The 16762-nt window shown below is 39.7% G+C and overlaps 1 protein-coding gene across 1 annotated transcript in view; it reads right to left on the bottom strand.

Annotated features, from left to right (window-relative positions):
* yap1 (Yes1 associated transcriptional regulator) overlaps positions 1 to 16762 on the bottom strand; it is a 45884-nt gene that overhangs the window by 6300 nt on the left and 22822 nt on the right. The window contains exons 3-5 of the mRNA XM_086034894.1: positions 15352 to 15470; positions 11627 to 11740; positions 662 to 816 (exon numbers count right to left, since the gene is read on the bottom strand). Coding sequence (XP_085891020.1) covers positions 662 to 816; positions 11627 to 11740; positions 15352 to 15470 — 388 coding nt within the window. The remainder of the gene's footprint in view (positions 1 to 661; positions 817 to 11626; positions 11741 to 15351; positions 15471 to 16762) is intronic.

Here is a 16762-nt window from a genome sequence, read left to right as displayed (position 1 = left end):
GACAGCATGACACAGTTGCCATTCCTACTGATCACTTTTTAATAAACCAAGCTTACTCAAGTGTGTTGTTTTAGCCGGCAAACTCACTACTGTGTTGTTGACGTCACTTCTTCTCATAGTCCCAAATTTATGGGGAAAGGCACAACTATATCCTCATTAATGTTTCTATGTATTGTTTGAATTCAAATATAAAATGTTGATTATCTAAAAATTAAAACCAGTTAGCCATCTATTATTAAGTGGAAATGTGTTTTTTTTTTGTTTTCTGTATATTTAACCAAGAAAACAAAAAAAAGTTGTATTTTTATCCGAATATCCGATTATTCAATTCGAATTTTCAGTAGGATATCTGAATACCAAAGTAGTCGATAGCTGCAGATCGAGTTACAACATTTTATCGCAAATAGGCTACTTTCTGACTTCCTTGGTATTTCAGAGTACACATGGCAGGTGTGCTTGTTTGCCGTTAGGATGAAGAAAAACGTCTCCCCTGTCTAAGTTTGAGAACCCCTGGGTTAAGTGTTTTTAGCATTTCCACACGGACAAAATTTGTGAATGATTTTCTTCGGCCGCAGAGTGGATCGAATCAGATTTTTTTTGTTTGCTTTGATTTTTTGATTTTTTTTTTTAATGTGTGGACATAAACAGCCCCAGTGCTGACCTGAGGTCTTTGACGAAGCAGCTCCTGTTTCAGCCTCAGCCTGTCCTTCTCAATCTTCTGCAGCCTCAGCTGGTTGACGCTGCCGAGGGTGCCCGAGGGAAGCTGGCCACCCTGCTTCACAGGCGCACTCTGGGAGATTCTCTGCTGGTTCAGGGCTGGGAAGACAGCGAGGAAGTGTGTAGGTTAAAATACTGAAACTTTATGAGCTTGGCTGTTACCTATCACAGTCACTGTATTTACACAACCGCAAAGTACTTTCTTACAAGCTACTGTCACTTCTGACAATGCCTGCGTCGCATTTTTACTTCCCACAACCATTTATTTGAGTACCACTATGATGTACAGTAATGCCTCGTGGTCATAGGGACCCGAGCCCTGCCGCGAAAAGCAAAAAATCGTTAGTATTGAAAAATTATTCATGTCAATAGTTTAAACTGTAAATGTTCCGCAATACATAATTCCCATGAAATATTAACCCTGTGGGGTTGAAAGGTCAGCAGACTCGGGTCAATTGGTGGTGCCCAATGTTCAAAGTAAATATGGTGCATCAGCATTTAGCTGTTATGCTGCAAGCAAATGGAGTAAGATGCCAACAGAACTGAAGCTAGCCCTAAATGAAAATGCATTTAAATCCATTTGTTTTTGTTTTTTTTAAACTATGTTTCCCCCCCACATGTATGATTAAATTATTTTAGAGCATTTCTATCATCAATTTTTCCAAAACTATGTTCTTGTGCTGTACATTCTTTGAGTATTTTTTGTAAATTACTTTTTAGTCTTCACTTTGCTTTTAAAAAGTCTTCAGTTTTTTTTAAATGTCTTACATTATTGTGCCTTTAATTCAAATATCGGCCAAAGTATCTTGAAAACTCGTACGCTAGGTCAGTCCAGTTGTATCTCAAGGCACCACTGTAAAAGCAGCCAATTATCATGACAGCATCCAATGCACATAAGAAGCAAGCTTCCATTTTGCACACGTGCGTCCGGAACTGCTAAAAATAGGCCGCAGATAATCAACGCTGTGATGTAAACAGCCAAATGCCCTTCATTTCCTACTATGGCGATTCACAAAGTACATCTCTCAATCTCTTGGGGGGGGTTTGTGTGCGTTTGTGCATGTGTGTGTGTGTGTGTGTGTGTGTGTGTGGCAATGCCGTCAGTGCTTGGTGACGTCCAGAAAACAAAACAGCACAACAGGACTTACAAGTTCACCAGGCAGTCTGCAAAAGGCTGGAGGCGAGCCAGTACAGCAGGTTATGTAGGCTGCAGGAAGTCCCGACTCGAGTTTTTTAGCACGCGCAGTCCCGAACAAGAACAATTCCTGTAAGACCTGATCTCCGCCCACTCGCTGACTAAGACAGGCATTGTTGCTCGGCCACGTTGCATCAGTCGTGACTTATCCGGTTCATTGTGACTTTTTGTTTCCGTCCAAACAAATTTGATTGGAGCCCCGCAGGCTGCCTCACTTTATTAGGTACACTTGCGCAATATAGAAACATTCAGTGACTCAAAAAATCCCAACTTCATCAAGATAATGAAGCTTGGTTTGGATTGGATCTACTCTAATTGCAATCTTGGAATCTTGTTTGTTTGTATTGTTCTGATAATTATTGTCTTTTTTTGGCCCCGGCACCAGTCTCATCAAGGGACAAATTTGGGTGGACTATAGGATATCAGGATACATGGAAAAGACTCAAGGACTGACGCAAAAAATTGAATTTATGCCACAAACGCCTTTTATCAAGACAATATGGTCTATGTTTACATGCAGCCAATAAACCTCTTAAAACACGAATATTGGCAGTATTCAGGTTTTTAAAAGTCATGTAAACACACGCAATAACCCGAATATGCCGTTATTCTATTATTTTAAATTCTGAATATCATGCCTGGGTTACTCCCTTTCCGACCCGAATATGCATGCATGTATACAGTGATCGGAATATCCTAAATGCACGGGACACTCAACCGCAAGGAATCTATATATTTTTATTTTGTATTTCTTATAGTACAGGATGTGATTGTATGCGCACTGTTTGGTGCGCAACCCACCGGAAATGCATGTTATTTTCTGGCCTGTAGGGGAGAGAGTGTGTGTACTGCTAATAAATATGAGTAGTGCTAATCTATGCATGAAAAATGGATCACAGTTGTATTTCTATCAGCCAGAGAGGCAAATTTGCATGACCACAAGGGGAGTCAGAGTAAATCCGAGGTGTGTTGCTTATGCGCCGGAGGGCCCAACCACAACAAAGCCCTGACAGGGCCACAATTTCCATGCGGTGAGGACGGCAGGGGGCCTCGTCTCCCTCTCCCTCCCGCCTGCCCCCAGCACCTTCCTCATCACCATTCAATCACTGTCTGTTTACACTATCTCCGCAGATGAATGGAGTGCAGCCTGCAGGGTCCTTCCTGGGAAGCATCGGAGGCCCACTACCACCACCCCCAATAACACACCCGCCTGACTCCCGAAGGCATCCATCCATTCACCTCCCACTCCTGCCGAGCTGCCCCCACCCACACAGTCACGGAGCCGCCGCCTCCTCGCCTCTCCCACACACAAGCAGTCATGGGAGAGAGTGCTACTTCCCTCAACTACTTATCGCTGCCACACACAGCCTTGTTCTTTCTGCACATATCCCTCCGCCAAATCAGGCACTACTTAAACCAGCGGTGGGGAAAGTATGCCCCAATTTTATTTATTTATTTATTTTTGTTCACCTGCGAATGACCAGACCCATCTGTCAAATCAAATGTTGCCTTTGCGCACAAGCGTTTGCCCATTAATGGGTTAACTCTCTCCTCTAAACTGAACTGTTGTCCACCAAGGGCAGTTACATATTTTCCCCCACCACAGTCCAAAATATAAACTGTAGTCACGTGGTCGCCAAAAGCAAGGCGCAGACACTTTGGGGGAGAAATTAGAGGCTGTTCAACTGTTTTCTATGGCAGCAGCCAAACTGTTTAAAATACTTTAGCATCAATGTTAAAATTTGCGAGGCCTTACTCACTTGAATGTCAATGACTTAGTGATGTTTTTTTAGGGGTTTGTTAGAAACCTGTTAACTCATCACAAACAATGTATGATTCGTGGAGACTTTTTATCATTTTAGTGCCTTCTAAAAATGTATTTTATAATAAATAAACAATTATGAAAATATGTTAAATGTAAAACAACAACAGTAATAATAGGTATGCGTTTAATCCAGAGAGAAATTCCAGTAAAATTATTTTTTTGTGGTTGGGACGATACACTTTTGTCCTGATCCGATATGCAATATGTATATAAATATTAATATATATATATAAAAATATATATATAAAAAAAAAAAATATATATATATATATATATATATATATATATATATATATATATATATATATATATATATATATATATATATATATATATATAAAAAGCTGAAGCATGTGTCTCCAAAGTTTTAACTTAAGTGCCATTTGACATTTCAAGTATCACGGATGAAAAGTGCATAAACTGTTCAAGTAACTGTTTCTGACCCACAGGAATGCGAGAAAAAAATGAAAAATACAAATAAAACTCCAATCGCGAAGCTCAACTTTAAGGACCTCCAATGTTGCAAAAGTATGTTATAGAACGTGCAAAACATATCATAACATAAGTATTCGGCCCTCCCTGAGCAGACTGAGTACCGTTTGGCAGATAGCGAACAGTCCCTCAAAAAGAGTCCAATGTTGCTGGTTTCAAGGCATTTATTACACTCCAGTTGAAGTTAACTGTAAATCTAAACACATAAAACAAAGAGAATTACACAGTGCACATTAGAACATAAATCACAGTATAATGGTACCTCTACTTACGAATGTCTCTTCATACGAAATTTTCAAGTTACGAAACGCCTCAACCGGAAAATATTGCCTCGTTACGAAAGAAATTTCAGGATACGAAAGGTAAAAATGCAGTATGGGCTGCGACTCGCAGCTCCAGAATTTCTTGAACGCAACAAATACTCATAGCTGCTCTGCCATTGGCTATTAGACTAAACATTTATGTCTGAATATTGGGGGGCTTGGAACGGATAAGGACATTTACATGGAAAACGCGGCTCTACTTACAAAATGTTCTACTTGAGAAATTTCTTCCAGAACCAATTAATCTCATAAGTAGAGGTACCACTGTACTTTGTTTTATTTGCCGAACATAGTTAGCTCATGGCTAATGCACAATGAAAACACCATTAACTCGCTAACGAAAATGAGCACTTTAAGCTAATTTTGTAATATTGTATTATGTAATTACCTTGTAATATTCTTAGAGTTTATGTTTTCCGAGTGATCCCTGAAGGTGCTCATCCAAACCTGTGTAAAGTCTATGTATTTTTATTTTTATCAAGATATTCTTTTCCCTAAGCGTCTCAGTGAGTACTGGACTAACCTTAATAATTACGGTTATGTCTATCGAAATTAGGCTTGTTCGGCCTTGGCGGAGGTCAACCTTCCGCGAAACACTTGAACTGAACACTTTTCAAATATGTCCTTCAAAGCTTACACGTTGAGTGAAAATGATGTAATAAAATAAAGGCCCTCCTCGCAGACCAAACAATCAAGCAAAGGGAGCGCAGCAAGTTTGAGCGAAGAATGAGAAAAATCGCCGCCGTGAACGAACTCAGCGTGAGAGGAGGAGATAGGAGTGAAGGACAGGTTCATTTCAGGGCCAGCCTGATAGCACACACAATAGCACACAGGCTGCCCGCGTGTGCGTGTGCGTGTGGTGGTGCGTGCGTGTGTGTGTGCAGAGGATTTGCGCGTGTGTGTTTCAGAGGGTTTGTGTTAACAACACATGAGGGTGGCCTAAGCTGCCGGACCGAGGGAGATAAGAGAGAGCAAGTTAATGCCGTCTGCCTTTTGTCTTCTTCACGCCCGCCCACAACACAACGAACCAGCAACACCGGCGCATATCAGGCCATCGCGCTGGGATCTGTGTTACACTACATACACACACCAACCTCCCCTTAGGTGGGGTTACAAATGCCAACAGACTACAATTTAAAATGGGCCAAATGGGCAGAATCTATTTTGGAAGACTATTTCACACAAATCACAAAAACACAACTTTTTCTTCATGTAACCATCAACAAATTCTGTCAAGTATGTGGATTATTGGAGTAAACAAGGCAAAAAGTTAAAAGGAAGTTGAATAAACTCTGAAGGATTCTGATGCACTATGCACTAATGGGATACTTTGTTAGGTACACCTGTAAAATTATTGTGGTTTTACAACCATTTAAGCAACAGATATTTGCACAGGCATTTATTCTGCATCCTCTATAATTATTATTATTAGTAGTAGTAGTAGTATTAATGTTAGAATTATTATTATCAACAACAATAATAATAATTAGACTACTACTACTACTAATAATAATAATAATGATAATAATAATAATATTACAGCAAATTATTAAGTAGTAGAAGAAGTACTCTATTCTTCTTTGTTTGTGTCTACATTAAACAGTACTGCCTCCCGGTGGCCGAGGCACACTAAAACGAATCAGCACACCGAATTGTATTGCAACATTAAATCATGATGCAAAAATGTATTAAAGCAACACCCCGTAAGTTTTCGACCTTAATAACACATTTTCTTAACCCTTCTGATGAAACATTGACTTACAACTGGTTGAATGGTACATTTGTCATGGCCTGAGGGGGTCTGTATCGCTTTTACTGGCACTAGGCAACTTTGAGGAGGAAACCACAAACCCTGCCACACAAATAAAAAACTACAAATGTGCTGACTGCTTTGTGGCATATGTCACTTCCCCCCCTTTACCCATTCATTACAAAGTCAAAACATTGTTATATTATATTGTTTGGACACAATTAGATTCACTACATCGTTGCCATTCATCCTAAACACAGCCACTGGAAATAGAAATGCAATTCAGTCCAACTGCAGGTGAGTGACAGCTCAGGATTTCACGACAGTACACTGCGTGCTGCGACGCTAGCGCTCATGGGAAATGTGGATGACTTTACTAAAAACCACTACCGCTTTTGTCCACATGGCTCCGCCATAATCAATGAAAACTTAAATCATGGCCCAGCTTCAGAAAACAGATGAACTGTGGTTGGTCATTACCTGAGACCTGAGACACTGTGATGTCATTTTTAGTAGACAGAAGTTACAAAATGGCCACCCCCGGAGATAGCTAAAAACGGGTGTATTAATTCTTATTCCACAAACGCAGAACGCCTTGTTTCAACTAGTGGGCGTGCATAGAACATATTCCGGAAAAAAAATATGTTTGTGTGGACTACCTCTTTAAGGTTACACAGTGTTGCTTTAACGCTTTACATTCTATTTATCTGCGACTGGCTGGCGACCAGTTCGGGGTGTAGTCTGCCTTCGCCCATTGACGGCTGGGATAGGCTCCAGCAACTCCCCGCGACCCTATATAGGATAAGCGGTTTGGAAGATGACATGACATGACATTCTATTTATTTGTTATTACTCTGTTTTTCTAAATTATAATTTTATAGTTTCCTTATTAAAGCTCCTATTCCACTGAGGGGCGAAAATTGCGAGTGTTTTCGAAATGTTGCGTTCACGTTTTCAATTGTTGGCTCCACAGTGACATAGGGGCTTAAGAAAAAAAAACACAAAAATGTGGAATCTGAAATGGCTTAACAGCATTTCCATTAATTTCAATGGAGATATGAGTGTCGGGAGTTCGACAGTGCGACTCCAACGTGTGTATTATGGTAGTTGTGTAACTGCATTGTATGACACTGAGCAGCTGCTCCTAATATTTTGACCCCCACCTTTGAGTACATAACTAATGCAGTTGTACACCACTACAAATTATAACCACTGTTAGGATCATGAATAATGTCAATCAAAAGTGTGCATTATCATAAAGATGGAATTGTTGGATCTGATCCCATTATCTCAGTGATTTGTATATATATATATATATATATATATATATATATATATATATATATATATATATATACATACATACATATATACATATTTATACATACATATATTCATACATAGATATATATATATACATATATACATACATACATATACATACATACACACATATATATACACACACACACATATATATATATATATATATATATATATATATATATATATATATATATATATATATATATATATATATGTGTGTATATATATGCGTGTATGTATGTATATGTATGAATACTGTAAGTATTCCTACGGACCTCGGTCAAAAAAAAACCGGAAAAAAAACGTATGCATTAAATTTTCTTCCACTATTTTACATTAACGATCGATTCCTTACAACGGAAGTTCCGGTATTCGGAACCCATAGCGAAGCCCGCAGTAGCGCAAACTCAAGCAGTTTCCGCTCGATACTACGGAAAAACGTTGACCGCTCGACCACCATCGGATCTAACGGAAATTCCCTCACTCTAAAAAAAACGTATGCATTAAATTTTCTACTAATATATTACATTAACGATCAATTCCTTAAAACGGAAGTTCAGGTGCTGTATCCGGAACCCGGAACCTTTAGCGAAGCCCGCAGTAGTGCAAACTCAAGCAGTCCCAGCTCTATATTACGGAAAAACTTTGATCGCTCCGCCACCATCGGATCCAAAATGTAAGTTACTTCTTCGGCATGCGTTTTACTGAAATTGCGAAAGATTTAAAATGTATTCATTTACATTTTTGTCTGTAGATCATTGCATCCAAACGAGGAACGGTAATGACCGTGGAAGAGAGAGTGAAATGCATCCGATTAAGCGAAGCTGGACACAAAGTAAAAAACATCCAGGACACACTTGGAGTCGGAAAAACTCAAATCTACGAGACTTTGAAAAACAAGGAATCGATTCTGGCTCAGTACGATTCCGGCAGTTCGCCTGCTCAGAAGAAATTGTTTGCGGCTCGACGGACGAAGTACAGTGGCGTAAATGAACGTAAAATGTACGTGAAATGTACTGCATTGGTGTTACAGTATTTGGACCATGTTTGTTATACTGTACTGTATTTTTGTTCATATACCTGTACTTTATAGTGCAGATTTTGTTTAGTAAAATGTTTTGGGAAAATAATTTTGTTGCATTATATTGCTTGTGTTGTTAACTTGGTACACATGTATTTTGTTAACATACTTGCACGGTCATACAGGACATGTACAGTAGTCGTTTCCCACATAAGGAAATTCTGTTATAAGGAAAGATTGGACAATGCAAATATGATTCCTTACAAGAGAATACTTACTGTATATAGAGTATATATAGAGATATATAGTCGCTGTCCTGTGAAAAACACCTTGCTCCATTTTTTTCATTTTTCTACATGAATGGTGTTTCTGCGTTACAGACTTCGCATTAATGTGAAAATTAAAAAAGGTTCCAAAATTGGACATACGTTTTTTTCACAGGACAGCGACGATATATATCAATTACCAAATTAATCAATAATTATTTTGATAATACCTTCTTTAACTGTAAAGTGTCTAAATCCTGCAAATTTCAGCCTCTCAACATTTGGTTTTATGTTTAGGATGGATAATTAGCGGAAACTTCAATTGATAGTGGAAATAACCAGCTTGAAGGAAGAAATGTTGTTTTAAAGAACTGCTGCTTGTTGAGAAGTGTGTTGAGTTGAGTTTGCTGCCACCATCTAGTGCTACGATCTCCAATTTTTGCTCGAAGGCCAAAGCAATAAAAAAAAAAATTTAAAAATCAGCTGAGCGATGACTGATAAAGTATGGTCTCTCATAAGTTGAGGGATCAATGTACTTTTCCCCATCCTGAGGTAAGATCACGAGTCAAGTGTTGATTTTTGTCAATTTTGTTTGCCAACTTGACACAACTGAATATTTTTTGTGGCTCCATTGACTCATTCAAATAGACTTAAAGCTAGTACTTTTACGGCAATTAGAGCGTGTTACTGCAAAATCCCATGCAAAGTCACATTAGAGATGACATCTTTGCTCCCCGCCAACTTTCAGAAGAGGCGGAAGAGAGTCACATGACAAGTAGGCCGCCTTTGACAAAGCGCCCTTAGAATCGAAGAAGCTAGCTGGCTCGCTGCTGTACAAAACACAACATGTCCTCCTTTTCCCCGTTGCCACCTCCATAAAGGATGCAAGTTTATCTCGTCTGGATGTTCCATGCTTTGCCTTTCTTCCCTCTCAAACCCTGAACCCACTCCTGCCCCCTTTTTCATCTCCCCTGCAACCCCCCCACCACCACCCACACCCACACACACATACACAATCACACACATTGGAGTTCTTTGACAGAAAGGGTCTGGAAGAGATTAAGAGTTGGAGTGCAGAATAAAGAGGCCTGGCGGAGATTCAGGTCTGTCTGGAGCGACAGCACAACCAGGCCGCGCCTGCACTGGGCCTCATGAAAAGGGGCGAGAGGGGTGGGTGGGGGACTCATTGGATATTAGTGTGTGTGTGTTGGGATGTTAGTGTTAGTGTGTGAGGCAGCCGGCAACAGGCCTCCGTTAAAGGGGCTCTGCTGCTTTTCTCCGCAGAGCTCAAATTAGCCTCCATTATCAAAGCAGCTGGCCGGCGATTGGACACCTGCATGGCAGCAGAGTTCAGTGTGGAGGAATATGTTGCAAAACAGCCACAACAAAGCAACATTTTATGGCTTGCAGCCACAACTCACAAAGTGCCGTCATAGCAGCCAGTGACCGAAAACTCCAAGCTAAATCTTCACAATCGTTTTGTTCTCTCTACATTGCTCATTCCCTAAAAAGAAAAGACTGTATACATAATTTAAGTTTTGAAACTTTGATGAAAGCTTTTGTGATCTTTATGAGAGTATTAACACTAGCTAGCAGGGTATCTTTCAGCCTGCATAATTTACCCTGGAACTGCATTTATACAATATACAGAACTTTGTTGATCATGGGGGATACATTCCAGACCCCACAATCCACAATAGGCGAAAATCCGCGATACAGCGACACAATATAAAAACATTTGAGAATGGCAACATGCAAGGTTCGCAACTCAAAGATAATAGACAAAACAAGTACCATAGGAGGACATTTTTCAAAATTTTGCTGGTACGTCGTTTTTCGTGATGAACCAAATTGTAATCGGCAGTTAAGTCCAGTGGCCAAATACATTGTGGCAGACCATGATGGTATGACTTGACTCGGCTAGCTTGAAAACTAGTGGGTACTCGAACGAACGTTCGTTTGCCGAACGAACTAGAATGAGACTTGAAGGTGAAGACATGATTTGCACATGTGACTCACTCCCACCTCTGGATCAAGGCCTGACTCGGCTCTGTGTTTTTGGCTCCAGTGGCGGCACGGGAACAGTTAACACGGTACAACTCACTATCAGGTACCTGCGAGCCATGTGTGTATGTGTGTGTTCGTGACTTATAGATCTTCAAAGCCGCCGTCTCCACTCCCAGCTGCTCCGCTCCCCTTATAACTTTGTTTTGGACTCTGCGCGCATTAGCTGAAGAGACACAAAGGCTTCGTCTAACTCGAGGCTGCGCTGACATGGGACGAAGTGATGGTACTTTTTTCAAAGTCTTATCGCACATACCTGGTCCTGTCACTTATCTCCTAACTGTGTGGCGAACCTCCTGTCAAACTTTAGCTTTGGCTTGGACAGAGGCTGGATGGGGCCGGGGGGGGGGGGGGGGGGGGTTGTTAAGGGGGATACTGTGTGTGTAGTGTTGCTAGGATTAACAGCCAACTCAGCTGTTGTTCCAATACTAAAATGGTTGACAAAAGGTTAGGTGCTGTTTCAGAGCAAAGCAGGGGCAAGGGGAGGTGCAACATGGAGCAGTCCAAAATATAATCAAAGTAAAGCCGCTCAGGCTACTACAGCTGTGAGGAACTTCCACAAGGGGGAGGGGAGTTTGAGTTTCTATGACGACTGCTTTGACTGTTGTTTACGATAAACGTCAGACTAACGTTGCTGCAGAACTCACCAAAGCGGGGGTCAAGCCGCGGGTCCAGCCAGGAAGTGGTTTTGTTCTTGTGGTTGATGTAGTAAATTTCACCCTCTGATGTAATCGCTTGTTCCCAGCCTTCAGGGAGTGGACCTGTGGGAGGGCGGACAAGGCATATGAAGAAAATGTTGCTGTTGTTGTGTCTGATCCGATGATTGTGAGAGTCGCAGCATGTGAAAAGAATAGAATAGAATGACTTTATTATCATTGTACAAGTACAATGATATTGAGGTATGCAGTCGTCCGCAAGGTGCCAGCAATTAAAAATATAAAACCAATAAATAAAAGGCGGTATAACATGAAAAACCTTTGAATAGCTTGTATGCAAATAGTTGGGTTTCTGGAGTGCCAGCATACCCACCAAGTGTCAACTCAAATAAGCAAATCAACCATTCGTGAGTTGCCTATTTCCATTTCAAAATGTCTCTGAGCGAGCCATTCTGAGGTTGTCTTGTTAAAACTCGTAATTGCAGTGTCCGTTGCATGCGCTATATACACTAATCTGCTTTTTTAATTCACCTGATCAAACTGCTTTAACGCCATCAATCGCTGTCACCACGGGGAAAATGATATTTTGTGATGCATAAAGCAATCCCCATGCCTTTGGTGAGCATTTGGACACGCTAGCAATAGCATCTCGGCATAACCATTTGCAAATGCGTGAGCTAATGATGATTACAAAGTAAGTCTACTTTTTTTTCTCTTTTGTACAGTGATACCCCAGCAATTGGTCAAGACCTAGAATATAGAGACCATGGATTTTTAAAAATATACTTTAAGATTTACAATACCCTTTCCCACATGCTTTAAACAAGAAGTTTGTTTATCTCACTGCAGCTCTGACACACATTGTGCCAAAACTGTTAAATTACCGGTATTGTTCTTCGAAACCGGAAACACTACTGTACGCGAGGAAAAAAATGTCATTTTTTTCACCTCTGATTGGCTTCTAAATCTTTTTTTTTCTAGCTGTCAACAAGAGAAGATTCCCAAACATATTTTTTTCAAGAATATGTTCCCAGCAAGCCCAATAGCCATTTTGTCTTCTGTCGACTGAAAATGACATCACAACTGCTCACAACGACCAATCACGGCTGACCCGTTTTCTGAATCTGAGCCGTGATTGGTCGTTGTGAGCAGTTGTGATGTTGTTTTTCAGTCGACAGAAGACAAAATGTCTGCTCCAGAGATAGCTAAAAACGAGTGCATTTAGCTGTTTAACTTATGTTACACAAACACAAAATGAATCAGAATGCCGTGTTTCAACTAGTGGGCCTGTTGGGAACATATTCTTGAAAAAAATGTGTTTGGGTTGACTTCCACTTTAAGTGCAGGCAGCAAAATGATGGGTGACGGTTCATGTGTAATCTGGGAGTCGTGGCGCTCCGAAAAACATGTCAGACAGGACCTGTCACGTTCTACCTGGGTCTCACCTCACCCGAGGCAAATTCCAGCAGCGCGGACTCCAGCGAGCTACGCCGGGCCTCACTGACGAGTGGCGACTAGCATGTAGCCCAGAAATGCCTATATAAAAGCACTGGTAGTTGAGTGCGAGGAAATGTGTGCAAAATCTGAACCACACTGGGAAAATTGAATTAAATGAGGTCTATATGACTTAATTGAACATAAATTACAGAGAAAATATACAGCAAATCTTAATCAGGAATGGTTTTATGTGTTAAATGCATTATTGATGGTGATTTTAAAAATGTCTTTTTTCTACCACATTAGGTTTTTGAGATATTTGTATTTTTGTTTTTAACTTTGACCTACAAAAGCTTGCGCAATACGGATTTTACCATGTGTTGCAATTTAGAGCTATGACGTTTCAGAAAAAAACTATCCACCTGTTGCTGGTCCTAACCATTAATTCATAAATATTATTAAATTACTATATTGCATGATAATATTCAATTAAATTTTCAGCTAGAAAAGTTTACTTGCATCTTTAATTTAAAAAATTTTTTAAATTTGTTGACCAGTGTTGTCTGTCAATACAACAGGAAAATGGATTATCTCAAATTAAGGCAAAAATATGCTTGTGCTTTGCCTGCCAACATAATTTTTCTCACCAAGCAGTTTTTGTGCAAAAATCATACGCTATTATTGAGATTTTATTACTGGTTATGAGTAAATTAATCTAAAAAATAATAATAATAATAAAAACAGCATCGCCGTGCGAGAAGGGCCGGCCTGTGTGCGTCAATTTCGGATAAATACAAGTCCCGGAGGTCAGCTTGTCGAAATGTTAAAAGTTGGACTTTAAGAGCACCGGACGACGCGCAGGGGTAGACCTCTGAGAGAATGTAAGTCAAGATAACACTTTAAATGTAATCTATAACAACCTATGAGCAATTCAGCTAACGAAAAAGCTTCTTGGAACGCAATGTGTTTGAGTATCTTGATGACTTATGACATGAAACGACATATGTGACAAGAGCACCTCAGCTGCATGTAGGCTGCTCATTTCTTGCTCTTTTTGGTCACACATGGAAAGGCTAATCGTTTTGTGATGTTTTCAGAGGTTGAAGTGGGCCTAAGTAGAGATGTCCTCATGTATTGGGGACGATTGATGCCCGTTATTTTGACATTAGCAATGTTACTTATAACGGCTTTGAATGGCAAAATGTAATCGCTCCCCCACGTGACGTCACACAAGGCTTGGATGGAGGGGTGGGGGTGTGGCCAAATGGCTAATTTTTTTGTGGGCGGTTCTGAACTCGTTAGTTTTGTGCTGATTTCTCCAAAACAAATTGATAAAAGTTAAAATGCAAGCTAATATAATTTTCCAGATGAAAAAAAAATACATTAATTGAGGTTGTTATTGAAAAATGATCCGTCCTGGCTGGATGATCACTTTAAGCCTAGTCAATTCTAACATTTCATTCCTTTGTATTTGAGATTACGTCATGCATTTTCAGTTTGTGTCGGACAGGCATTTTCCATGCCATTTATTAGTACAGGTGTCAATTAACGAAGTAAATATATGTTGATGTCTTAAGTAGAAATTTGGGGTATCTTTGCTTTAGTGGAGTAGTTACTTTTCAGCCTACTTTGTACTTCTACATAACACAATGAAAAGAAAATGTTTGACTACATTTCCGCTTCAAGACATTTTTTTCTCCTTGCATTACTTATACTTTAAGTAGTTTTGAAACCACTGCTTTTATACTTTAACTTACCGGTAAGTAAAAAGCTGGAGTTGATACTTCAACTTCTTGTATATCTTTACCAATATCTATAATTCTACTTGAGTAATGAAACGGAATACTTTTGACACCTCTGTTTATTAGTAGACGCTTGAAGCTACTTTGCATATCAGTTTGAACACCCCAGGTCAAAGGTGCTCCAAGTTTGAGACACAAATGTCAAAAATGTTATTCCTATTTCTCCTTCCTGACGTTTGTCTTGTTTTTTTAAAGCTCAGTATTTGCAGTGTATTTAAACAAAATACACCTAAAGAATTATGTTTTACCTTATTTTAAGATAAACTTACTCATAACCAGTAATAAAATGTCAATAAGTTATGATACCTTTCTAAGATTAGATAAGGAAAAAAGATGGTTGATGCAAGTGAAATACTCTTATACAAGAACTGCCTGGTAAGACGAAATACCTTGGCAGACAAAAAACAAGCATATTTTGCCTTGATATTCTGTGAAATAAAAACATTTTTTTGTAACATGGAAAAAAAAAAACCTCACCGCTGGCCGGGTTCATCAGGTTCTGCTGCTGGACCGGCACGGAGCTGGGTGGGGGAGCCGAGTTCATCTGGAGCAGGGCCTTGCGGGGGTCCTGCCAAGTGGTGGTCTGATCAATGTGGCTGCCAGGAGACAAAGAAAGATAAGACAATCAGTTTGGGGAAAGTTCAAAGCAGAGGTCGGCCTAATGTGAAGCAGCAGACATGCAGGAACTGATGAGTCAGTCGCAGAGCTTTCAACGGAACAATGGGAGCGCTACAGCAAGCTTCCAAAATCAGCTTACACACGCCTGGAAAACATGTTTGCCTTTAATTCTCGGGAAATCGGCAGCCTGAAAACACTCACAGTCTGGAAAGAAATAGCTTCTGCAGTCAGAGACGAGCGAACTGACAAGACTGGGGCAAAAGATGGCAGCGAATAGTCTTTTACTGTCAGGTAGCACCTGCTAGCAAGCAGCCAGTTACTGCTGGTGGTGATATGTAAAATCTTAAAAGCTAATACAATACAATACAATACAATTGTTAATATACAAAAAAACATAGCACATCTCATGACAAGACGACTGGAGTGGACCATTTTTGTGAAGGCTAAAAGGTGGTTTGTTCTTTCTTTTTCTTTTTAGTTTAATATGTTGGTATTATTTTCTCATGCTTTTGTCTATTATTTGTGTTTTTGTCTACTTTTTGGTATAGTTTTCTAACATGTTTGCATTTTTTAAATGTTTGTCTAATGCTGTTGCATTGATTACATTTGTGTATTTTTTTGTCTATTATTGCCTGTATTTTATAAAATGTATTATAAAATTTGCATCATTCTTTACAAATATGTTTATTTTTGTGTAATATTAGTGTCTTTCTGTCCAATATTTTGGTATACTGCATGCAATATTTTATAGTCTAAAATGTGCGTAATTTTTTGGAATGTTTGTATTTTTGAATGTGTGTTTTGTGGAACATTTGAGTATTTTTCTGTTCTACTTTGTATTGTTTTGAATTTGTTTGTTTTCTACCATTTGTGTGTTTGAATATTTTGTTGTACTTTGTTGAATATATATGTGCAGTATTTTTATGTCATCTCTGACAGGAGTGGCTTAGGGAGGATTGCGGTGGGTGTTGGGATTGGGATTGGGTAGGGTGGAGGTTTTTGTGTCACATTCTGTGAAGGCATTGATAATTAGTGCTTTGTTGGTACTTGTTGCTTGATTAAGATGGAAAGCTAATACAGGAAGCCCTCCTCTCCCGAGCAGGACCCTCTCTATTGAGGGAGGGTCAGTCCCAGGGCTCAACGCAGGGGGTCCTTTTTTTTTTTCTTTCTTTCCTGGAAGCCCCCTCGGACACTATGGAGTGTCAGGGGCTTTAACAATCTGGCGCCACATTTACAAAGCTTTCACCTGCTTGACAAAAGCGCAGACTGA

The sequence above is a fragment of the Filicampus tigris genome, chromosome 7 (assembly GCF_054856515.1).
Source record: "Filicampus tigris isolate MCC_2025a chromosome 7, RoL_Ftig_1.0, whole genome shotgun sequence".
Taxonomy (NCBI): Eukaryota; Metazoa; Chordata; class Actinopteri; order Syngnathiformes; family Syngnathidae; genus Filicampus; species Filicampus tigris.
This window is presented reverse-complemented; position numbering and strand designations above follow the sequence as displayed.